Below are 20,058 nucleotides of genomic sequence, written 5' to 3'. Positions count from 1 at the left end.
AGTCATCTCCCCAGGCCAGGCTGGGATCACTGGGGCAGCACTGGGAAGGAGGGCTGGGATTATCTGCTCTGGCTCCTGAGTGCAGTCAGATGTCCATACTGTTAGAGGTGGATTAAATATCCTTAATCGGTTTAATATGAACTTTGTTATCCCCACAGATTCGTGTTATTCCTCTTGCCCAGCAGCCTGTTCTCTTCAGGAGCCTGTTTGGGACGGGCTGTGCTGAGCAGGGGGAGGCAGGGGCTCCCAGGCCTTGGTTCCCAGGTGTTCCAGGTGAACAGGGTGTGCCACACTTCCTTGTCCATGCAGTGGAGGACGGACACCTGCCCTGATCCTATCAGCACCACAATACAGGGGATTTCTTCCTTGGAGAGCTGGGGGCTGCCATTGAGAGCAGGTGATTTGGGCAGAGCCAGGGCAGCATTCCTGCCGGGGGTTGCTCTCCAAGGGAGGTCACTCTCGGTGCGTTGTGCCTCTGCTGTTTGCAGGTCTCCAGGCAGGGGCTGGGATGGAGCTCCTGGCAGGGTCACACCAGTTCTTGGTGCTGGCAGCAGCTCCTGCTGCTCTGGGCCCTGCAGAAGGGACAAACAATGCAGGAATCGCTCGCCAGTCCCAGCCAGGGCTCGCTGAGAAAGTTGTTGTGGTCTCAGGTTTCAGGCTGCTGTCAGTGCCGGGAGGTTTGGGAATGGGGAATGGCACTTCACTCCATCTGCCCTCCGCTAATCCCCAGACAAACGCGGCTCTTCCATCTGTGCAGCCGGAGCCGCCGAGCCCATCACACCAGCCACTTAATCTAAATGGCTTTGGCCAAAGATAAGGTCATTAATTACACTGGGATTAGAAAACAGCCCCGGCGTGGCTTGGCTCGCCATCAATTAAAGCCCTCGGCACCCTGGTCTGGCTGAGCGTGGAGCCGAGAGCCTGAGCTGGGGGAGCTCCCTGTCCTTGCTGAGCAGGCACCATCCCGGTGGTGGCACTGCCTGTCCCGGGGCAGTCCCCTCCCTTGGACACCTGGCATTTTGACACGGCGCTGGCAGTCTGGGTGCCAGGCAGAGCAGAGGCAGATCCAGGGCTCCAGGGGGACTCAAATCCTCGTGTCCAGCAGTGAGAGGTGCACGGGCAGCACCTCCTGATCTGCATCCCGCTGTGTGCTGCCTCCAGCAGCCCCTGCCAGGTCTCCAGCCCTGACTGCTGCCCACATGGGTGGCACTGTCCCCAGAGCTCTGAGCTCTGATGCTCAAGGTGCTGTACATCCCCTTTGGTTCCCTTTTCTCACCCGGTTTTGGCTCTGAAATGCTCCCACAGGAAAAGCCTCACCCGTGCAGTGCTGCCCTTTGCCAGGGTGGCACATGCCACCTGCTCTGCCCTGAAAATGCCACCTTGGGGACAGTCAGGGCTGGGACGTGGCACGAATTTGGCCTCATCCCTCCCCTCACGAGCAAGGGGCACCACAGGGGAGATGTTATGGGCTCTGTGCCAGGGCCTGACCGGCACAGGGACACTGGGACACAGCTGCCACCTTCTCCCAGCACCGGTGACCAGCTGGTGTCTGTGCCCACACCCTCTGGTGGCTTTAAAGCATCCTGGTGGCGAGTCCCGCGTGGTGACGCTGTCCTGCCTCTTCCCAGCCCGGTTCCCACGCTGCAGGGACACTCCTGGGATGGGCCAGGGACCGTCTGGGGGACGGTGTCACTTGGGGACAGCAGCTCCTGCAGACACGCAGCAGCTGCAGCCACCACAGAGCCTGTCCTGGCCCCGTCCTCAGCTCCCAGGTGGGATCCTTGTCCTGAGGGGGGATTTAATGGGACCCTTTGGGCTCCATTTGGGCTCAGCAGGGCTTGGCTGGCACCGCTGCCACCACAGGGCCAGTGGGTCAAAGGAACTCACGGGGAAACTGAGGCACGAGCGTGGAGCAGCTCGGGAGCAGGGCAGGGCTCTGGGGAGCCCGTGCCCCATCCGATGCCTTGGCAGCATTTCAGGTGGCTGTGGCAAAGCCAAATGTCGCAAGAGGCTAAAAATAAAAGGAGCTGTTGGCCGGGGTTGTGCAAGAGCCGTGTCCCTGTCCCGCCCCGCGCGGGAGCTCGGCGCGTTTGGCGGCAAAGCCGGCCGGGCACGGCAGGATCCTGGCACCAGTCCCGGGAAATGCCGCTGCCCAAGGGGCTGGAGGCTGTCCCCCCTCCTCTCTGTCCCCTCTGGGCAGCCCTGGGGCTGGGGAGGGGGTCCGTGGAGGTTTGGGGTCCCCATGGCGGCACCCTGAGGAATTCCATCTCAGGGACGCTGCCCATGTGCCCCCAGCACGCACGGGGGGGCAGCGGGGAAACTGAGGCAGAGCCTGCCAGAGCCGCCTTGCAGGAGGCTCTGGGGCTGTGGTGTCACCCGTGGGGTGTCATTGTCATCCCCCGGACAGGCAGGACAGAGAGGGGGGGTCACGGTGCCCGTTCCTGCTCTGTGCCAGGCGGGAAAGGCGGCGGGAAGGAGCGGGCTGGCAGGACACCAAACCCCAGGGCACCCGATCGGAGCCACCCTGAGGGTCCCCTGGGGATGGGGGCTGTGTCACCCAGGGGCTGGCACGGGGTCCTGCCCTGCGGGAGCCTCCCCCAGCTCGGGGGGCTGCGGGTGCGAGGCCGGGTGGGCGCCCCCAGGGCTGCCTTGGCACGGGTGGGGCCAGCCGGGCTGCGCTGTCGCGGTGTCACAGGGCCATCTGCCGGCAAAGACAGCGGCCCCGGCAGCCAGAACCGGCCTCCAGCCCCAGTCCTCCCAGTCTGCAGCTGCACTGGGGAAGGAGGGAGCTGGGCTGGGCTGGCTCGGGGGGCACCTTGTCCCTCTTGTCCCTCTTGTCGCTCCTGGTCACTGTGGGAGGTGGCGTTTGTCCCGCAGGGTGTCACGGAGAGGGGCCACGGTGGTGGCACGGGATGGGACACAGCTGCAGCCACGAACAGATTAAATGTCATTTTATTTCACACCCAAAAAAAAAATGTAGAAAAGAAGAGGTGAGTGTGGATTTAATTGCTCATATTAAAAATCTACCAGGTGAGACTGAGCCGTTTCCTCCAGAGTCAGTGCAGATCCACAGGGATACTTCTCCTCCTCCTCCTCCTCCTCCTCCTCCTCCTCCTCTTGGGGACCAGGATGGGGACAGGGGCACCACCTGCCCCCTCCCCAGGGTGCCCCCGTGCCATGGGCACCCTGCTGCCAGCCCCACCAGCATTGCCTTGCCCGGGTCTCTCCTGCCTGGCCTCTGTCCCGTGTCCCCACGGTGCCACCCACACCTCGTGTCCAGGAGCAGGCGCTGATTTGGGGGCGGGAAGGGGAAGGGGAGAGGGGCAGGAGCCCAGGCCCGCTTTGATTTGTTTTTAGCATTTCTGTGCGTTCCTCGCTGTCCCTTTTCCCTCTGTACAAAATGAGCTGTATGGTCATGGGTGACACGGTGACTGCGGCCCCGCCCTCACTGCAGCAGGGCCCGGATCTGTTTGGACGTGGTGTCGTCGTTGAGGTGCCGAGTGGTGTACCTGGATGGGGAGGGGACACCGGTCACAGCCCCCCGCCCTCTCTGCTGTCCCCAAGCCGTGTCCCCAAGCCCCCGTCTCACCTCAGAGCGTTCAGGAGCCCCTCGGTGCTGGTTGAGGGTTGGTCTTTCAGGACTTTAATGCAGCCTTTCATCTGTTGGGGGCACAGAGAGGGGCTGTGATGTCACAGACACATTTTACGAAAAAATCCTTTCCTTAGGATTTTTCCTCCTGAGAAGCTGAGAGGCCTCAGGAACAAAATGTAAGCAATGGTTATCTGCTGCTGTGGAATGCAACAGGTGCATCTGGGATTGGGCTCATGTGGTTGTTTCTAATTAATTGCCAATCACAGCCCAGCTGTCCGGACTGTCTGGTCAGCCACAAGATTTTATTATCATTCCATTCTTTTCTATTGCTTGCCAGCCTTCTGATGAAATCCTTTCTTCTATTCTTTTAGTATAGTATTAATATCTAATATCTATATTATATATTATATAATAATATATAATAATATACAATAATATATATAATAAAAGATTTATCATAATAATAAATTATAATATAATAATATATCATAATATATATTGTAATGTATATCATAATATAATATATATCATAAAATAATATATATAATAAAATAAATCAGCCTTCTGAAACATGGAGTCAAGATTCCCATCTCTCCCCTCGTCCTGAGGCCCCCAGTGACCACCACCACCCTGAGACCCCTGGGATCCCCCTTCCTCCCCATCCTCAAGCCCAGGGATCACAGCTGCTGTGGCACGGCTGTGACCCCACAGCTGTGACCCCAAGACCACTCACATCAATCTTGGAGGTCTTGGCAAAGGCCCCCACGGGGTGGACGTGGTCGTAGAGGATGATGACACCAACCATCACCCTCATGCAGAAGAGCAGGGTCTCGGTGTTGGTGAAGCGGCTCCGGTACTCCCTGGGCGAGCAGAGAGGCTGCCTGAGCCTGGCAGGGGTGGCACAGGGACCCCAGGACCAAGATGTCCCCCCCAGACCCCAAAGTGGGGCACTCACGGGGTCTCCAGCATCACCCTGCACACGCAGGCCATGGTGCTCAGGCAGTCGGTCGTGTCCTCGATCGGGAGGGTCTTGTTCTGAAACCCAACAGGTCCCAGCTGCTGTTTCCCCCATGTGTGGTGGCTGGAGGGGGTTTCTGCCCCTCCTGAGGGTCCCCCCAGCCCCCCTCACCTCTGAAACGAACTTGGTGGTGGCGTTGCTGAGGGTTTTCAGCATGGGGGTGGCCTCTGCGTAGAACAGGGACATCCTGTTGGCCATCTCGTTGTTCACCTCGCTCTCTGCATCCAGCTGGGGGGGTGTGCTGGGGGTCACTGCGGTGGCCGAGCCCCCCCAAAGCCATCCCCAGCCCTGTGAACCCCTGGGGGAGGCCGGGGGAGCAGCAGAGTCCTCCCACCTGCAGGTTGTTGATGCGGTTCCGGCTGATGGTCCGTCTGTAGTAGCTGAAGTCGTTCTGGATGGCAGGGTTGGTCATCTGAGGGGGGGACACACCAGGGTTAGGGGACCCAAGGGACTCTGCTGGTTCGCAGGGTCCTGGTGTGGGGACCCCCCCTCGCCTGTCACCCCGCACGGGGAGGCACCTTGAGCTCGTCGAAGCTGAGGGTGAAGTGCAGGATCTCTGCGAACTGCTTGGCCAGGGCCTGCTCCCGCTCCAGGTGCTGGGTCGGGGCGTACGGGGGGCTGGTGAGCGCCTCCAGCAGGCTCCGCAGGGCGTTCTCTGGGGACAGAGCACCCCCGGTCCCCCTCTGCACCGCCACCTCGCCTCCTCCCTCATCCTGCGGCCCCCAGGGAGCACCACCACCCTGAGACCCCCGGGATCCCCCTTCCTCCCCATCCTCAAGCCAGGGAGAGGGACCCCAGGTATCCCAGCTGCTGTGGCACGGCTGCGACCCCACAGCTGTGACCCCAAGACTGCTCACATCGATCTTGGAGGTCTTGGTGAAGGCCCCCACGGGCCGAGGGGAAACTGAGGCACGGCGCAGCATCCCGAGCTGAGCAGGCGCTCCACGGGCAGGCCTGGGGATGCGCAGGGGGACGCAGGGGAGCTCGGGCACTCACCCAGCCGCAGGGAGAACTCGTAGAAGCGTTTCAGCTTGGCGACCAGGGGGCACACGGCGCTCCAGGCGCGCTCCTGCAGCCGCAGGTCCCCGGGGTTCTGGATGGCCTGCGAGGGGAGCGTTGGGGAAGATGAAACAGGAGAGCCTCATAAATATGATTGTCTGGCAAAAGATTTTGAGAATATGGAAACTACAAGCGAGATTGAAATGAAAGCAAGCTTTGAGATCCCTCAGTTACTGAACAATGAGAAAACAATGGCATGGACAGCTGAAGGTGATCCCCTTTTGATGAAACAATACCCTCTGCTTGCAGGCAGCCCCAAGGGTCTGAGCAGACCCTGCCAGCTTGGCAGAAGGGGCCCAAAGAGGAGTTTTTAGGGTTTAAAATGTAGCACAGTATGGTAATGTAGTGATTCTTATAGGCTGTATAGAAATGCTATAGAATTTGTGTATTGTACTAGATTGGTTCGTAAGAATCAGAATATTCAACACAGAAGATGATTTATTGTATTGTAACAGGAACTTCACTCCCTTGCCTTTTACTCTCTTACCCCTTTTACTCTCTTATGCTTTTACTCTCTCACCCTCTCATCCTCTCTCCCCCTCTTCTCTCAGGCCTGCTCTGAGCTGTGCCTGGCAGCTCCCAGCAGGGCCCAGGCCCTTTGCAATAAACCGCAAGTTCCACAACCTGGCTGCAGAGATCTCTTATCTCCGTCTGTCCCGACCGTGCTACCCCTGATGCTCCTACAGGGAGGGCGCCAGCGCTTGCCCCGAGCCCCGGAGGGTGTGCGGGCACCGGGGCTGCGCTGAGGCAGAGTGGAAATTTTCCAGGGTAGAAATGCATTTTTATTTAGGTGAAATGTACGTTTTTGAGTCGAGTCTGTGGTTAGAAAGCATAGCTCTGTAGCCTGACTGCAAGGCCTAGGCTCAGAGAAACTGCTTCAGTGAAAGACAAAGATATGGGGGGGAGAGACAGAAGGTGATAGAGAGAGACAGAGACTGCTGTGAGAGCAGCTCAACCTGACCTAGGAATTCTTTCTGATAAAGAAGAACTAGCAGCAAATGTCACACGAAATTCATAAAAATGAATATGTATGAACCTATTGTGAAATTGTATGCATATGTATTTGAGAGGGGGATAAGAAGAGACCTGAAGTTCCCAGAAGTACGCGTGACATTTTAGGGGAACGATTCCCACATGCGTCCAGCGCTGTAATAAACACACCTGTGATGGTGTTCACTGGGGTCTCAGGTTGAGGGAAGAGACGAGGATCTGACTCCATGTTTCAGAAGGCTGATTTATTATTTTATGATATATATTACATTAAAACTATACTAAAAGAATAGAAGAAAAGGATTTCATCAGAAGGCTGGCTAAGAATAGAATAGGAAGGAATGATAACAAAGGCTTGTGGCTCAGACTCTCTGTCTGAGCCAGCTGGGCTGTGATTGACCATTAATTATAAATATCCAACATGGGCCAATCCAAGATCCACCTGTTGCATTCCACAGCAGCAGATAACCATTGCTTACATTTTGTTCCTGAGGCCTCTCAGCTTCTCAGGAGGAAAAATCCTAAGGAAAGGATTTTTCATAAAAGATGTCTGCGACACATACCAGCTTTACAACTTTCACAAAAGTTGTCGAGTTTGATTATCTCAACAAAATTGTCGAGTTTTGATTATCTCCACAAAAACAGCACCCACCTCTCGGATCTCCTGCCCGGCGCCCGTGTAGGACTGCAGCTCGGCCAGGATGGTCTGCGCCTCCTCCAGCACGGCGTTCACCTGGTTCCACACCGCCGTCTCGGCCTCCGTGGGCTGCGCATCTGCAGGGCAGCGCCCCGGGGAGAGAAACCCGGAGGGCTCTGAGCGGGGCCCGGGGAGGACAGAGCCAGAGCGGGGTGCCAGCACCCCCGGCCGCGGCTCCCCCGCTGGCCCGCAGCCCTTCCTGGCCGGATTTGCCCCTGCTCCGTTCTCCTTGCCCCAGCTCAAGTCAAGCCGTGGAGCGGGGGGCGGCTGGGGGTGAGTCCTGGCTGCCCTGTGCCCGCGGTGCTGCTCACCACGAGGGATCCCCTCGGCCCCAAGGGGCTGCAAAGAGCCCCGGAGGGAGAGGTGAGGAGCGACAGCCCCCGGCCACGGGCCTGGCCCCCCTCCCCGGGGACACCCCCGGATGGCAAAGGTGGGGGAGGACGTCTGGGATGGGCGCGATGCGATGGGCGACTGGGGACAAAGAACTCAAAATGGTGTGGATGTGGAACTCAGGATTAAGTACGGAACGAAAACGGAAAATAAAAATCCCATCTCACTTTCAAAGTCAAGGAAAAAATTAGGGCCTTGGTCAAGTTCGTTATAAGTCAACACTTTTAGAAGGTTCCCCATGTGAAACCTGCAAGAGAAGAAACAAGAGGAAAAAAGCATGATGGTGAGGTGGAGCCCGGGGAAGAGGTGCTGGGCTGGGGGCAGCGGCGGCGGCCGGAGCCCCGTCCTCCCCCCGCTGCTCCCCGGGGGTGACCCCGCAGCCGCTCCCGGCCCCGGGTGCAGCCTCTTCCCCCCCGATGGTGATGAGCGCTGGCGGATGGGTGATGGAGAGGGAGGAGCGAAGGGAGGAGAAGCCGCCGAGAAATCCCTGAAGTCCCTGGAGTTTGGCAACAGCCAAACCCCTACTCTAGTGCAGAGGGGTCCTGGGGAGCCCCCAGAACTGTGCCGGGGGGCTGTGGAGGGGGCTGGAGGCAGGAGAAGGTTGTGCTGCCTCAAAGGAGCCAGGAGGAGCAGGAAGGTTCCTCGCCGTGGGAGTGGGGGGCTGTGTGTCCCCAGCCCTGGGCGTTTTGGGGGGTGCTGGAGTCAGAGGTGGTGCGGGGAGCTGTGCATCCACTGGGGATGGAGCTGGGGCGGGCAGATGCCACTGCACTCTTTTCACCCTCCTCAATCCTGCTCTGAGCTGTGCCCTGGGAGGAATTGCAGGAGCCAGGGGAGCCCTGGGGCCTGGCATCCTGCCCCCCCATGCCCAGCCCGGGAGGCCCAGAGCTGTCCTTTCCTGGCCCTCAGCCCCGATCCACGGGAAGCTGAGGCAGGTCCCTGCTCCCCTTCCCTCGGTGCAGGCTGCAGCTGCCGCACTGACCTTCCCAGCAGTGCAGGTGGCACGGATCACTCCCTCCTCCTGGATCACTCCCTCCTCCTGGATCACTCCCTCCTCCTGGATCACTCCCTCCCCCTGGATCACTCCCTCCCCCTGGAGCATTCCCTCCTCCTGGAGCACTCCCTCCCCCTGGATCACTCCCTCCTCCTGGATCACTCCCTCCCCCTGGAGCACTCCCTCCCCCTGGATCACTCCCTCCTCCTGGATCACTCCCTCCCCCTGGAGCACTCCCTCCCCCTGGAGCACTCCCTCCTCCTTTCCCAGCCCGCAGGCTGTCCCTGTCCTGGCGCTGTCACGGGACATCAGCTAATAGCACTGGGTGTGTGCCTGCTGCATCCTGCATCCCACCACTCTGCCAGGACATCTGCCCCACTCTGAGGAATGGAGTCCCGGAACCCTGCCCCATTTTGGAGACTTTTTCAGGGCCCCAAAGCACCTGGGGACATGGGGCTGCTTGGGGACACTGTGGCTGTCCCCATCCTCTGGACAGCAGCTGCGGTGGCAGCCCTGGCGCCCTCCCCATGCCCACCCTGCTCATGGGACTTACTTTCAAAATCCAGGAAAAAATGAGGACAGTTTTCTAAATCTTTGCCCAATACCTTTATCAGGTTGCCCATGGCCAGCAGACCTGAGCGAGAGAAACAGAACAGAGTGGAACAGCACCGGTGCCACCAGCTGGACACCCCAGCACCCCTGAGCCCCCAGGGGACACGAGCCAGACACCCCAGCACCCCCGAGCCCCCAAGGGCCACCACCATGGCACCCCCGAGTCCCCAGGGGCCACCACCACAGCACCTCCCTGTGCCCACCCCGATTCCTCCTGGCTGGGCACACAGCTGTGAGCATTCCCTGGAATGTGACAGCTCTCCCAGCACTTCTGACAGCTCCAGAGGTGGGAAGGGAAGAGGGGTGAGGGCCTTGTGCTCCTGGGGCAGCCCTGACCAGGCTGCCACCCCTGAGACACCCCAGTTCCCCAGCCCTGGCATCCCCAAGGGATGGGGGGCTGCCCCATGGTGTCATGGCATTCCCCTGGGTTATGGGGCTGGGCATCCCCCATGGACAGGGGAAGACCCCAATAGGAATTGTGCCCCACAGACCCTGTTTGGGGCTCCGCTGCCTGTGCCAGAGCATCCCACCCACCCCACAGCCCTGCCCTTGGGTCCTTACCTCAGTGCCTGGTGTGGCAGCGGTGGCTACGGCAGGAGCAGGGGCTGTGCCACCCGCCCGGGTCACTTCATGGGCCAGCAAGGACCTGTGGGCAGGAGGGCAGGAGGGTCAGGGCAGCCCCCTGGGCACCTCCCTGTCCTGGGGACCCATGGGTGGGTGACCAGGAGGGGAAGCACAGTGGGACACTGGATGTCCCCTCCATCTCCTGCTGCCACCAGCCTTCGCCTTATTTCCCTTGGTTGTTTTTTACTGGCACCGGGAGCTCAGCAGGCATCGGGCTGAGCGTCCCCTGTCCCTCATCACCCCTTGTGGGACCTGCCAGCAGCTCGGGGACAACCCCAGAGTGGAGCCATCTGTCCCCATCCCTCCTCGGAGAGGCCAAGATCCCCAGGGATGACTTTGCCAGCTCCAGTGCTTGGGTTTGCTCTTTCCTGAGCGCTGTGTGAAGATCCCTTTACGCTGCCGATGAGCCACAACCCAAATCCTGCAGGCAACGGGGCTCTCCCCCAATTCCCTGCACCCCACCTCTCCTACATGGATGGAGGGGGTCAGGATTGGCCCCACGGTGTCAGCAGGCACCGGAAACAGCCACGGGACTCAGCAGGTTGTAATTAAGCGCTGGGGTTTAATTAATGAGGCTGGGGAAGGGGAGAGGCAGAGCTGGAGCAGCAGGGGAGGGATGGGGTGGCCTCATGCCTGGAATGGGGCTGTGTCCCCCCCAGCCCAGCACAGACCCTTGGCATCAACAGTGATGGCTCTGCCTTCCTCCTCCTCCTCCTCCTCCTCCCAGGCCCACTAAGTGGTGGCTTTGCACTGGGGCTGCACAAGCCTGAATGCAGCTGGATTTTGGGGTAACTGGGGTGCACCAAACGCACCGAGAGCTGCTCTGGTGCGGTGACCCCGAGGCTCATCCTGCTGAGCACTGGGTTGTTCTTAAAGGGTGCTGGGGAGGTCCCTGGGATGCTGGGAGGTCCCTGGGGTGCCAGGGGGGTCCCTGGGGTGGGAGGTTGGCCCCTGGCCCTGGCACACAGGCTGTGACCGGCGTGTGGGCGTCCTCGTGCCTGTGCCACCGTTGTCCTTGACGGGCAGCTTGGGGCTGGGATTTGTCACTGCTGAACTCTGCCTGTGCCCAGGGAAGGGGCACGGGTGGGTCCCCGGTGTGAGGACACCCCGGGGTGACCCCAGAGCCCTGGTGCAGGGGTTTGGTGCCAGGGGCTGGTTTGGGGATTGCTGCAGCCCCTGGGGTTGGGGTAAGGGGAGCTCCCCTTGGGGTTCAGCCCCTATTTTACCTCTTTTCCTTGGTCCCAGGTGCTTAAACCCCCCAGTGACACTTGGCCCGGGGGGCCACAGCATATCCCTCCCAGGGGGGCTGCGGGAGAGGGCGAGGGGCTCCCCCCAGTGCTGCTCAGTGCTGAACTAGGGGAATTGTGCACCCCAAATCCTCTGGGAGAGTCACCCCCAAACCGGCAGCGCTCACAGAGGAACGCGCTGCCACAGGAGGGCTGGGAACAGCCGGCGCCCTGTCCCCAGCCACACCCGAGGTGGCCCCGGCTCCTGTCGCTCCCTGCGGTGGCCTCGTTGCACCCCAGCCCCGCTCCAGACCCTGCCCCTGTTCCCGCAGCGCCGCCTCCCCCTGCTCCCCACGAGCATCCTGCCCCACAGGGACCCACGGCGGTGTCACCTCCATGGGGACAACCCAGCCGGCGGGCTGAACCCGCACTCCTGCTCCAGGCAGGACCAAATGCTGCATCCAGGAGCATCCCTCCCCCGAGCCGGCAGTGCCCGGAGGGGCAGCGATGTCCCCGGGCTCAGGCCACCCCGTGTCACCGTTTTAGGGGCTGTGTCCCTTTGCAGCATCGCCCTGGGCACCGCAGCCTGGTGCAGCGCCGCAGCCCCGGCCGGGGGCTCCCTGCCCCTTCCCCTTGACCCGGCCCCGCTCCCCGCAGCCCCTCGCCCGCCCGGTGCCCACCGGGTGCCCCCCGCCGCCGCCGCGCCCCCCCGGCCGCTGCCCCCCGCCCATGGCCGCGCCGCCGCCGCAGCCGCCGCAGGCTCGGACGAGCGGTGCCCGAAGGATTTTCCATGGGGGGGGGGGCACAGCTCATGCCGGGAATGGGTGCGGGGGCCAGATCCCACCCCAGGATCAACCGGGGCAGGGTGGAGCTGGGGGTCCCGGCGCGGTGCCCCCTCCCCGCTTCGGGCAGCTCCGTGTCCGGAGGGATGAGGAAGCTGAGCCCCCCTCGAGTGGGGCCGGGGGGCTGCGGGGCTCCCCCGTGCCCGGCTGCGGCTGCGGCTGAGCCGCGCGTTTACCGCAGGGCCGCCTGCCGGGAGCCGAGCCGCAGCACCCACCGAGCGCCCGCACCCTCCGGGGACCCTGCAGCAGCCCCGGGTGGGGCGAACCCAGCCCGGCATCGCCCAGCCCGGCATCGCCCAGCGCCCCATCCCCGCTCCCGGGGCTGCAAAGCGCGGAGAGGGGCGGCTCTCGGCGGGGTCCCTGGGGGACACCCCCCGCCCTGCCCTGTCCCCGGGCCTGCTGGCAGCCCTGTCCCCGCGCTCACCGTGGCCGTGGGAGCCCGCGGCGTGGGCAGGCGGTGGCGGCGGTCGGGAGTGCGCGGATGCTGCGGGACGAGCCGCCCGCCGTGTGCGTGAGCCGCCCTGCGCCAGCTGCCGAATGCACCACAAAGACCACCATAGCCCCCCGGCCCCCCCACGCCACTGGTGACGGTGACGTCTCAAGTGTGAGCGAGACGGGGATGTTTAACCCCCTGCGTGCCGGCCGGCAGAGCGCTGCGGCCTGGCGAGGAGAGGGGTCTGCGTGCTGCTCGCTGGGTTTGGGGGATGCGGGGACATCGAGAGGGTCGCCCCACATCAGAGCCAGACCCAGCTCACGCAAGGGGGAGGGAAAATCCAAATATTCCTTTGCTCCTGCCCCAGCCTGTGGGTGGCGCCGCTTGGTCCGGTCCCCTCTCGGGGGAGGGGGACAAGCACCGACCCCACCTGGTGCCACCGCAGCGAGGACAAACCCGACCCCCGTGCCAGGACCCCTGTTTGGGGCAGGCAGCACCTTCTGTGCCTCACCAACTCCCGCAGGACGAGGCAGAAAGGGTTTGGGGGCAAGAACCAGCACAGAGCTGTTCCCTCAGGGGTGATGAAGGAGGAAAGGAACCCCCAAATTGGGCTATTTCTGCTTTTCTACCCCAACTCCCCCCTTTTCCCAGGCCAGCGCTGGGCATGACAGTGGGGACATCAGGAGGCACACCCAGTGTTAGGGTCACCCCGGGTCCAGCTTGCCCAGTGGCACCCAGAGCTGTCCCTCAGGGCCATGGGGTGGGTGACAACAGCTCCTCACTCCTTTACAGGCAATTTTGTGCTGGGGGGGGGTCTCGGAGGGGCTGGCAGTGCCCCGAGCACCGGCAGCGTCACCGCTGGCTGAGGGACAGGAGCTGTCGGGATTCTGGGGTAAGCAGCCGTGATTCCTGCTCCCCAAGCCCCCCGCGGTTTGTGGGGGACTGCGGAGGCAGAGGGGGCTGCGGGGTCTCCCGCATCGGGCACAGCCCCCCCGGGCCGGTGCTGCTGCCGCCCGCAGCCGCTGGGGGAAGCTGCAGCCCTGTGCATTCCTCGGAGCCGCTGCATGGGGAGGTTTTGGAGGTTTTCAGGAACCGGCAGCGCCCCGACAGCTCCGCGCCCCGGGGGTGGGTGTTGGGGGGTGTTGGGGGATGCCGCTGCAGGAGTGGGGAGGGAAAAGCTGTGGCTGAGGCAGCGCTGCCCGCACGGCTGTGTCCCCTCCAGACACCCTGTTGTCCCCTCTGCAAACCCAGGGCCAATATCCCATACGGACCCCGGCTCATGCAGGTTTTGGGGTGCCCCAGTTTGGGTGCTGGGCTCAGCTGGGTGCTACAGTGGGTGCTCTGTCGGTGTGGTCAGCCCTCCACGACCCCCAGCACCGCGGCTTGGGGTGTCAGGGCCCCAAAAGGGGGACCACAGGACCACAGGACCACACCGTCACCCTGATCCTCATCCCAAGGGCATCCCTGGGGCTCCCCTGCCTCTCCCAGCCCCTCCGGCTCCCCCTTCCCGTGGGCTGAGCCGGGCCGCTCTCAGCCCTGGCAGCCTGCGCTGCTTCAATTAAGCCCTCATTAATTTTTCAGTTCCCCGGAGCACCCCGGGCACGGGCGGTTTGCAGAGCTGCTAACTGGTGTCTTCTCTACTCCACATCCCAGAACCGCCCGAGGGGCCGGGGGGGCTCATCCCTCCCCCGGCTCTCGGGGACGCTCACGGAGAGGCTTTGGGGCCACACGGAGCCCAGCAGAGGCTGTGGAGGTGACCCAAAATCCGTGGGGCAGAATCACCTCATTCCAGGTGGGGTCCAGCCCTGGCCGGGGACATGGCACAAGGATGCCACGTCCAGCCCTGGGGGGGAGGAGGATGAAGCCCTTCAGCCCCACTGCTACAAAAAAACCCACAGATATTCGTGGTTTTTGTAACCCAGCCCTGTCTCACCTGCAGCTGGGGCATTTTCTGCTGCTTCCTGCAGCCCCCAGTGCAGAAAAGGTGGGTGCACCTGAGGGCAGCTGCCTTGGAGAAGGGCTGAGCACCCCATGGCACCCCACAGCCCACTGGGGATGAGATGGATGGGATGGGATCCATGGGATGAGATGGATGGGATGGGATCCATGGGATGGGATGGGATGGGATGGGGTGGGATGGGATGGGATGGGATCCATAGGATGGGATGGGATGGGGAGCAGCCCTGGCTGGCCAAAGACTTCATGCAGGCCCGGTGGGCAGCAGATGCAGAGGGGCAGCTTCGGACGGGCCCAGTGTCCCTGGGATCACAGCAGGACGCCAAGGTCACCGGGAAAAGCGCTCGGCGATCTCCATGGAAACATTCCACGTTTGGTTCTGGAGATCAAAGTGGTTTTCTTGTCCCTGTCTCCTGTGTGCTTCAGCCGTGCCTGTGCCAAGCCATGAGCCCCTGGCGTGTCCCAGTGTCCCCAGGGCAGGCGGTGAGGGGGCGGCATCCCCGGGATCCCACTGCCCCCGGTCCCTGCATCCCGGCCCCATTTCCCCTCCCAGCATCCCAGTACCCCCCAGCACCCCACCTCGACCCCCACCCCCGGCCCCTCCCGCCTGATTGACAGCTCTCCCAGCCAATGGACGAGCGTCGCCGCCGGGGGGGCGGGGGGCCCGCGGCTACAAGAGGGGCGGGAGCGGCGCGGGCAGAGCCGGCGGCTGGACCGCGGCCCCTCCGGTACCGGCAGCGGCTCCGCGCCCCGCCCGGCCCCGCCGAGCCGCCGCCTGCCCGCGCCGCAGCACAGGTAAGGGCTGGAGCCGCACCCGCGGGGCCGGGACGCGGTTCAGCCGTCGGGGCAGGTGCCGGGAGATGCTCCTGGGAGCCGCTTCCAGCGGGGGTCGGGGCCGGTGGCCCGGAGCCGTCCCATGGTGCGGGTGGGGAGAGCATCCCCGAGCCCCCACCCAGCCCCGGGGCCCGTCCCTGCTCCCTGGGTGCCATCCAGGGGTGCTGCTGCAGGCTGGGGGGGACACCCGTAGTGCCACCCCTCTGTCCGGTTTTGGGAGCAGCAGCTGCTGAACAATTGGTGCTTTGGGGTGAGCGTGTGGTTCCCTCCTGGGCGCTGTCCCCTGCCCTGGCATGGCTGGGTGCTGCTTGGAAAAGGGATTTGAGGGCTGTGGAGCTCAGGATGCTGCTCTGGAGTCCCAGCCACTGCATCCTCCATCCGTGGGAGGACTTGGATCATGGCAGATCTGCCCGTGTAGAGTGCCTGGCATGGTTTATGATCAATGCCAGCAATTTCGAGCCAGACCACAGTGTCAGGGGGGTTTGTGGAGCCGAGCTGGGGTCGCTGGGGATGCCTCGTGCTCTGTGGGTGTCTGGACACTCCCGGGGCTGCCAGGGCTGGTTGGGCTCCGTGCTTCCACGGCAGACGGTGACAGATGCTGGTGGGATGATGGGGCAGGAAGGAGCTGCTGCCTGTGGGATTGGCTGGGAGCACGAGGAACCCCACATCCTCCATCCCAGGGTCCCCCCCATGTGTCCCTGGCCAGCACAGCAAATCCCAGGGAGGACACGGCGCTTGGTTGGGCTCCAGGTGAACTTCTCCTCAACTTCATGGAGAGAGAAGCTCCAGGAGCTCCCGGAGAACCATCTGCTGCTCGGGCTGAGCGGCGCTGGCAGCCGGGGATGCGTGGGAGCGGGCACGGCGCGTATCGGAGCGGGCTCTGCTCACTGCCCACACAGCCAGGGCCTGCCAGGGCTCCCTGCTGCTGCTGCACACCACGGACCAGGGCTGCTTCCAAGGAAAAAGCCGTGGTAGAAGCCATGTTGTGGCAGTTTTGGGTTCCCCTTGGGATGCCTTTGGCAGCTGGGGTGTGCCTGGAGCTCTGGGCTTTGTGGTTTAAAAACCCTAACCCTAACCCTAGGCAGGAATAGCAGCCTTAGGCTAAGGCTGGTTCCAAGGAAAAGGCCATGGAGGCAGCCATGTTGTGGAAATTCTGTGTTCTCTTTGGGATGCCTTTGGCAGCTGGGGTGTGCCTGGAGCTCTGGGCTTTGTGGTTTAAAAACCCTAACCCTAGGTATAACCCTAAACCCTAACCCTAGGTGTAACCCTAGCCTGAAGCAGTAAATGGAGCCTTACAGACCCCGTCTTCCCCAAGGAGGAGGATTGGCATCTCTCTGGCCAGTGGGATGCTGCATGGCCTGTGGCGCCAGGGACATTTTTACGTGCCCTAATAGCAGATTCTTTGTTGTCCCACCCTTAGAGAAGGGCTGGTCAGAGGTGTTCCTTGTCATGGCAATGTGGCTGGAGCTAAATGAGGTCCTTTCCAACCCAAACCATTCTAGCATTCTGTGATTGTGCTCTGGCAAAGGCAGTGGGAGGAGTTCTGAGTTTTCAGTTGCTTTCTGAGTGTTTTCCTTCAGCCCAAAATGAGCCCAGGGGATGGGGTGATGCTGATGGCTGCCCTGGTGGGCTGTCCCAAGGCCAGCTCCTGTACACCTCCAGGAGCAAAGGCCAAAGCCACATCTCCATTGCAACAGCTGCTGTCCTTCATGGACACCCATCAGCCAGGTGGATCAGCTCCAGCAAGGAGAAGAGGGATGCAGGATCATCCAGGCTGGATGAGGGCCTGGGAGGAGCATCCCTCTCCAGCCTGGTGTGGATTTTCCTTTCCAGGGGGCAGCCATGGGCAAGCACAGCAGCAAGCTGGCCCCGGAGATGCTGGATGACCTGGTGAGGAGCACGGAGTTCAGCGAGCAGGAGCTGAAGCAGTGGTACAAGGGCTTCCTCAAGGACTGCCCCACCGGCATCCTCAACCTGGAGGAGTTCCAGCAGCTCTACATCAAGGTGGGCTCCAGCTGGGGCTCTGAGTGCTGCCTGGGGGGCTGGAGCAGCCTCCATGCCGAGCTCCCCCTCCTCATTTCCATTCCTCTTCTCTCCTTCCCGCAGTTTTTCCCCTATGGAGACGCCTCCAAGTTTGCCCAGCACGCGTTCCGCACCTTTGACAAGAACGGGGATGGCACCATCGACTTCAGGGAGTTCATCTGTGCCCTGTCTGTCACCTCCAGGGGCACCTTTGAGCAGAAACTCAACTGGGCCTTCGAGATGTACGACCTGGACGGGGATGGGAAGATCACACGCCTGGAGATGCTGGAGATCATTGAGGTACCAGTGCTTCAAACCAGCGGGGATCGTTTGTTTTTCCCAGGCTTTTCACACATATGGGGTCCCTTTTAGCACCAAAGAATGAATTTTCCTACCCAGAGCTGTGACCCTGTTCACAGGGGTCTGAGGATGAGGGAAGAGACGAGGATCTGACTCCATGTTTCAGAAGGCTTGATTTATTATTTTATGGTATATATTATATTAAAGCTATACTAAAAGAATAGAAGAAAGGATTTCATCAGAAGGCTGGCTAAGAATAGAAAAATAAAGAATGATGGCAAAGGTTTGTGGCTCGGACAGAGAGTCTGAGCCAGCTGACTGTGATTGGCCATTAATTAGAAACAACCACATGAGCCCAATCCCAGATGCACCTGTTGCCTTCCACAGCAGCAGATAACCATTGGTTACATTTTGTTCCTGAGGCCTCTCAGCTTCTCAGGAGGAACAATCCTAAGGAAAGGATTTTTCATAAAATGTTTCTGTGGCGCAGAGCCTTGTCTGAAAGGTGCTTGGTGTGGATCTGGTGGAACAGGGTCCCAACAGAGCAGCAACCCTGTCCCCATCCCCTGCCTTGCCCTGGGGTCTCATGTCCTTCCAACATTCCCTCTCTCATTCCCGCTCTCATCCTCCTCCAGGCCATTTACAAGATGGTGGGGACTGTGATCATGATGAGGATGAACCAGGACGGGCTGACCCCCCAGCAGCGAGTGGACAAGATCTTCACAAAGATGGACAAGGACAAGGATGACCAGATCTCCCTGGAGGAGTTCAAGGAGGCCGCAAAGAGTGACCCCTCCATCGTCCTGCTCCTGCAGTGTGACATGCAAAAATAGAGCCCTGGCGCTCAGGGCTGGACTGGCTGCAGCCAAACTCTGCCCCCTGTGATGGTTTCAATCCCCTTTTTTCCCCCCATTTGGCCCCAGGCATGAGCCACCTTCCATCCCTCCTGCTGCCCCTGCTCCGGCTGCATCCTGGGCAGTTGCACACCCTGGAGGTCAGAGCTTGCTCTGAGCACTGTCAGCCCTCTCCCAGCCTGGAGATGGATGCCCTGCAGCCCCTGGTGTGTCCTGGCTGACCAGGGCCAGCTGTTCCCACATCCCTGCTGCTTTCTCCCTGCTTTCCCCCACTGCTCCACCTGCCCCATTCCCTGATCCTAACTGAGACCAGCTCTGTCCCATTTCTGCTGTTTTCTCCCCACTTCTTGGCTTGTGAAGTCTCCAGGGAGGCTGAAAAGCCCCAAGTCGTGCTCCTGGTCCTTCCTTCACTGGCAGTTCCCTGGAAGGCTGCCTGGAGAGGCCAGGGCAGGGTCTTGCACCAGCTTTAGCTCTTCCACCTCTATTTTCCCTGCTGGGAACAGCCAGGCTTGGTCAGGACACTCCAGCAGAGAACAGAAGTGTCCAAAGCCAGCCCTGGATGTCCCATCCCAGCAGCCACCCTCCATCCCATCAGGTGGGTGATGTCCCCATCTGCCCTGGGTGCTCTGTGGCATTTCTGACCCTCCTGGAAACGGAGGTGAGGCCTGCAGTCCCAAGCTGGAGGCAGGCTCAGGGTTGTGGGTGCGGAAGGCAGGTCCTGGTGCTGCTCCTGGGTGCGTGGCACTGCTGTGGGGACAGCTGGCTGCTGGGTGGGGGCTCTGGGGAGGTGTGGATGGGTCCTGTTCCTGCTGAGCCTCCTGGAAAGGCTCTGAGGCCACAAGAAACAAATCTGTCTCCTTCCTCCCTGCTCCCAGCCTGCTGCATCCACCCCTCCTGTCCCAGGTCGGTGTTTAGTCCGCACATTGTGGTGTTGGTGGCTGTGGTGTCTGTTAGGAGATGGTGAAGTCCTTACTTATTTTTTTAAGGGAAAAATAAACTGTTCCCTGTGTGTGGTGCCCCCCTCTGGATGGTTTATTGAGGACAGTGAGGTGACAGCACTGCACTGCTGAGAATATTTTAGGGGTCTCATCCAAGCCTGTGACACCCCAAGGGGTGGAGAAACCCTTGGGGACAGCACAGGCTGGGGAGCCTTGGAGGTTGAAACCCTTCAGTGGTGCAGGCAGCTCTGGGGAAGAGAATGTCCCTTTTGGGGTGGGGGGCCCCAGAGCCCAAACCTCTCTGGAAATGGGTCTCCTTTGCCAGCCAGGAGCTGGCCCTGGCTGTGCCCTTCCCTCAGGGCTGGTGGCTTTGTCCTGGGCTCCACCTGTCAGCAACTGGGCCCTGCTCTCTGTGCATCTTTGTCCTTCTTTCCTCCACCCCCATCTTCCCAGCCCAGATTTTCCTCCGGCCGCTCCTCTCCCTCAGCAGCCTGCACAGACAGTGACTGTTGCTAAGGAGCTCTCACCAAATTTTAATCCTTCTCTGGAACCAATCTGGCAGGGCTGGCTCCCAGCTCACCCCATCCCACCTGCATCCTGCAATTCCCCAGCCTTTGGTGTGTCCAGCACGGGATGGGGAGGGTGCCAAAACCACGGCAGGGAGGGTATTTTTAGGAGAG

The 20,058-nt window shown here is 61.3% G+C and overlaps 2 protein-coding genes across 5 annotated transcripts; one reads left to right on the top strand and one right to left on the bottom strand.

Annotated features, from left to right (window-relative positions):
- Positions 1-2,934: 2,934 nt before the first annotated feature.
- Positions 2,935-12,601, bottom strand: LOC118695472 (CYFIP-related Rac1 interactor A-like). Of its 4 annotated transcripts, none has more exons than XM_036397048.1 (12): positions 12,466-12,601; positions 9,911-9,995; positions 9,291-9,371; positions 7,312-7,433; positions 5,607-5,712; positions 5,129-5,265; positions 4,945-5,022; positions 4,722-4,838; positions 4,548-4,627; positions 4,326-4,452; positions 3,590-3,660; positions 2,935-3,509 (listed from the first exon to the last, which is right to left on the bottom strand). In XM_036397048.1, the coding sequence occupies exons 3-12, from the start codon at positions 9,358-9,360 to the stop codon at positions 3,446-3,448; spliced, it is 972 nt and encodes a 323-aa protein (XP_036252941.1). In that variant the 5' UTR covers positions 9,361-9,371; positions 9,911-9,995; positions 12,466-12,601; the 3' UTR covers positions 2,935-3,445. The 4 variants fall into 4 exon arrangements, with proteins under 4 accessions (XP_036252941.1, XP_054373200.1, XP_054373199.1 ...); XM_054517225.1 differs by lacking the exon at positions 9,291-9,371 and adding an exon at positions 7,914-7,993; XM_054517224.1 differs by lacking the exons at positions 9,911-9,995; positions 12,466-12,601 and adding an exon at positions 7,914-7,993.
- Positions 12,602-15,112: 2,511 nt separating this feature from the next.
- Positions 15,113-19,458, top strand: HPCAL4 (hippocalcin like 4). The gene is made up of 4 exons (XM_036397081.2): positions 15,113-15,225; positions 17,098-17,268; positions 17,371-17,586; positions 18,222-19,458. The coding sequence occupies exons 2-4, from the start codon at positions 17,107-17,109 to the stop codon at positions 18,417-18,419; spliced, it is 576 nt and encodes a 191-aa protein (XP_036252974.1). The 5' UTR covers positions 15,113-15,225; positions 17,098-17,106; the 3' UTR covers positions 18,420-19,458.
- Positions 19,459-20,058: the final 600 nt, after the last annotated feature.

Source organism: Molothrus ater, chromosome 24 (genome assembly GCF_012460135.2).
Source record: "Molothrus ater isolate BHLD 08-10-18 breed brown headed cowbird chromosome 24, BPBGC_Mater_1.1, whole genome shotgun sequence".
NCBI lineage: Eukaryota > Metazoa > Chordata > Aves > Passeriformes > Icteridae > Molothrus > Molothrus ater.
Note: the sequence above shows the minus strand (reverse complement) of the source record. Positions and strands in the feature narration are given on the sequence as shown.